This window comes from Chiloscyllium plagiosum, chromosome 5 (assembly GCF_004010195.1).
Source record: "Chiloscyllium plagiosum isolate BGI_BamShark_2017 chromosome 5, ASM401019v2, whole genome shotgun sequence".
In the NCBI taxonomy this organism is placed as follows: domain Eukaryota; kingdom Metazoa; phylum Chordata; class Chondrichthyes; order Orectolobiformes; family Hemiscylliidae; genus Chiloscyllium; species Chiloscyllium plagiosum.
In genome coordinates, this window is record NC_057714.1 from 121,275,891 (window position 1) to 121,279,686 (window position 3,796).

Sequence of the window (3,796 nt, forward strand, 5' to 3'; positions counted from 1 at the left end):
CTTTGTGGAACAAATTCATTCGAGTCTGGTCAGCCTGTTGCTGCATCTGAATGACAGCAGTGAGGAGGTGGTGAAGGTACTGTGTCTGAGGGGGTGGGGGCGAGCTGGGCAAACACCCAGGGGGTCACACACCCTTCACTCTGGGACTGTTTCTCCCAGTGCTCTCCTGGGGTTACGTGTCTGAGCTGGGCACAGCCCGGGTTACTCAGAATGTAACAGACTGAGTTCACAGCAATGAGAATGTGCTGGGCTCTCCTTTGGGAGGGAGTGTATCAGATCACAACAGAGAGAGAGAGCACTTTGTTTAACAGTGAGGCTGGACAGTGTAGCGGAAGCTTTACTCTGTATCTAACCCCGTGCTGTCCCTGTCCCTGGAAGTGTTTGATGAGGACAATGTAGAGGGAGCTTTACTCTGTCTCTGACCCCGTGCTCTGTCCCTGACCTGGGAGGGTTTGATGGGGGGGGGACAGTGGAGGGGGCTTTTCTCCACGCAATATGGTTACTTTATGTAAACAAATAATTTAATGAGGATATTTTGGTAATCTGTAATGAGCAGGTTTGTTTATTTGTTACTCTCTCTCTAGGCCTGTAAGTTCACTTTGCGTTTAGTGGGGCCTTTATTGGGTTCAGAAAGTGTCAGTGTGATGTTGCAGAAACACCTCCTAGAGGAAGCGAACCTACACTACGGAGAATTCATCAATGACCTGGCGAAACACATTGTGAGTGTTCCATGCAGACCGCGAGGAGGCTGTTCTCCCACTAAAGCCTATCCCACATTTAACTCCCAATCCTGTCTTTCCTCCTCAATCCTGAGATACCTTACACACTCCAAGATCTGTCAATCTCAGATTTTAAAAATAAACAGTCTAGCATCAGATAATCTTATGGTCATACAGAGTGAGTTTTTGTTTGGAAAAAAAAGCTTTTTGTAGAATGTTACAGTAACAGGCTCTTCGGCCCACCATGATGCTGTTCTAACCTATCCCACCTGTCTGCACGTGGTCCATTTCCCTCTGTTCCCTGCCTGTTCATGTGTCTATCTAAATGCCTCTTAAACTTTGCTTCTGCCATCCTCCCTTGCACTGTCAAATAAAAAACTTGCCTCATAAATCTCCTTTAAAACTTGGCCCCCTCAACTTTATATACTCCTGTCAGGTTGCTCCCTCAGCCTCTGATGCTCTAGCGAATACAGTCTGTCCAACCTCTCCATTTGGCTAACACACTCCAATCCAGGCAGCGTCCTGGTAAACCTCTTTCACACCCTCTCCAAAGCTTCCACATCCTTCCTATAGTATGGGGACCAGAGCTGCACACACTGCACCATATATGGCCTGACCAAAGTGTTATCCAGCTGCAACATCTCTTGCCAACTGTTCTACTCAGTGCCCCAACCGATGAAGGCAAGCATGGCATTACACCTTTACCACTTTATGCACTTGTTTGGCTGCTTTCAGGGAGTTATGGACTTGCACCTCAGGATCCTTCATTGCTGCTCAGGATCCTGCCCTTTACTGTATGTTTTCATCTTGCAGTTGACCTCTCAAAATGCATTACATAACACTTTTTTCCAGATTAAACTCCATCTGCCAGCTGTATCCTTTGCGATCCTCCTCACTATCCACAACGCCACCAATTTTCAAATCATCTGCAAACTTACTAATTAGACAACCGACATTTTCATTACAAACATTTATTTCAATTTCAAACTACAGTGATCCCGGCACTGTACCTTGGACACTAGTAAAGCCTTTGACAAGGTTCCGCACGGTAGGCTAATTAGTAACGTTAGGTCACATGCCAGTTGGATACATAATTGGCTTAACAGCAGGAGACCGAGAAATGGTGGGGGGTTGTTTTTTTGGACTGGAGGCCTGTGACCAGCAGTGTTCCACAGGGATTGGTTCTGGGTCCTCTAATGTTTATTATTTATATAAAAGATTTGGATAAGGATATAGGTGGTATTGTTAATAAGCTTGCAGATTACACCAACATTGGTGGCATAGTCGACTGTCAAGAAGGTTTTCCAGGGATCTTAATCAAGTGGGTCAGTGGGCTGATAAAAGGCAAATGGATTTCAATCTGAATATATGAGAGGTATTGCATTTTGATACAAGAAGTCAGGGTAGGATTTGAACACTGTAGGGCCTTGGGTTGTGTTGTAGAACAGAGGGACCTAGGGGTAACAGGTACATAACTCTTTTAAGTTTGCGTCACATTAGACAGGGTGGTTATAAAGGCTTGCTCATGCTTGTCCTTTGAGTATAGGAGTTGGGACGTCATGTTGAAGATGTACAGGACATTGGTGAGGCCTCTTCTGGAATACGGTGATCAGTTCTGGTCACCCAGTTATATGAAAGGTATTATTAAGCTGAAGAGATTTACCAGGATGTTGTTGGGTATGGAAGGTTTGAGCTGGACAGGCTGGGACGTTTTTAACTAGAGCGTAGGAGGTTGAGAGGTGACCTTATGAAAGTTTGTAAAATGACTTTTAAGCGACTGCTGGACATGCACATGGATAGTAGTGAGCTGAGGGGTGCATAGGTTAGGTTACTATATTTTACATTATGATTAAGTCTCGGCACAACATCGTGGGCCAAAGGGCCTGTTCTGTGCTGTACGTTTCTATGAGGGGCATAGATTAATGGTAGTTGTCTTTTCCCTAGGATGGGAGATTTCAAGACTAGGGGGCTCAAATTTACAGTGAGAGGAGAGAGCTTTAAAGATATGAGGGGCAGATTTTTTTTTTGTGTGGAATGTGGGTACAATTGCAAGGTTTAAAAGACATTTGGATAAGTGCATGAATAGGAAAGGTTTGGAGGGATACGGGCCAGGAGCAGGTAGGTGGGGCTAGTTTAGTTTGGGATTATGTTTGGCACGGACTGGTTGGACCAAAGGGTCTGTTTCCGTGCTATGTGACTATAACACCACTGGCCACAATTTTCCAGTTAGAGAAACATCCTTCCCACAGCTACCCTCTGTCTTCTGTGACCAAGCCAATTTTTTATCCAATTTGCTAACTCATGTGATTTTGACCAGCCTAACATGAGGGCTCTTGTCATATGCTTTAGTAAAGTCCATTTGGACAACATCCACTGCCCTACCCTTAAAGACTCAATAAAGTTTGTGAGCCAAGCCCTCCCTGCAGAAAACCATGCTGATGATGACTAATAAATCCATTCTTCAAATGCAAGTAAACCCTGTCCTTCAGAATTGCCCCCAATAATTTCCCTGCCACTGACAGATGGCTCACTGACCTATAATTTCCAGCAATCTCCCTGCAGTTCCACCACAAAACCAGCATTCGGTTGTATACATGAGGAGAGTGCTGATTGGTTAGCTTGTAGATTATAGTCCAGCTGTAACTCAGTCCTAGGTATCTTATTTAATGGGGTGTAGGTTTGCTCGCTGAGCTGTAGGTTTGGGCATATCCAGACGTTTCATTACCTGGCTAGGTAACATCATCAGTGGCAACCTCCAAGTGAAGCGAAGCTGTTGTCTCCTGTTTTCTATTTATATCTTTCTCCTGGATGGGGTTCCTGGGGTTTGTGGTGATGTCATTTCCTGTTCGTTTTCTGAGGGGTTGATAGATGGTATCTAGATCTATGTGTTTGTTTATGGCGTTGTGGTTGGAGTGCCAGGCCTCTAGGAATTCTCTGGCATGTCTTTGCTTAGCCTGTCCCAGGATAGATGTGTGTCAGTCGACTTTCCCAGCTGATCAATGTCCTGCTGCAATTTCTGATAACCCTCCTCACTGTCCACAATACTGTCTATTTTAGTGTCATCTGCAAACTTACTA

At 44.9% G+C, this 3,796-nt stretch overlaps 1 protein-coding gene across 1 annotated transcript in view; it reads left to right on the plus strand.

Moving 5' to 3' along the window:
* LOC122550347 (maestro heat-like repeat-containing protein family member 1) overlaps nucleotides 1-3,796 on the plus strand; it is an 81,704-nt gene that overhangs the window by 70,049 nt on the left and 7,859 nt on the right. Inside the window, exons 30-31 of the mRNA XM_043691076.1 lie at nucleotides 3-76; nucleotides 585-719. Coding sequence (XP_043547011.1) covers nucleotides 3-76; nucleotides 585-719 — 209 coding nt within the window. The remainder of the gene's footprint in view (nucleotides 1-2; nucleotides 77-584; nucleotides 720-3,796) is intronic.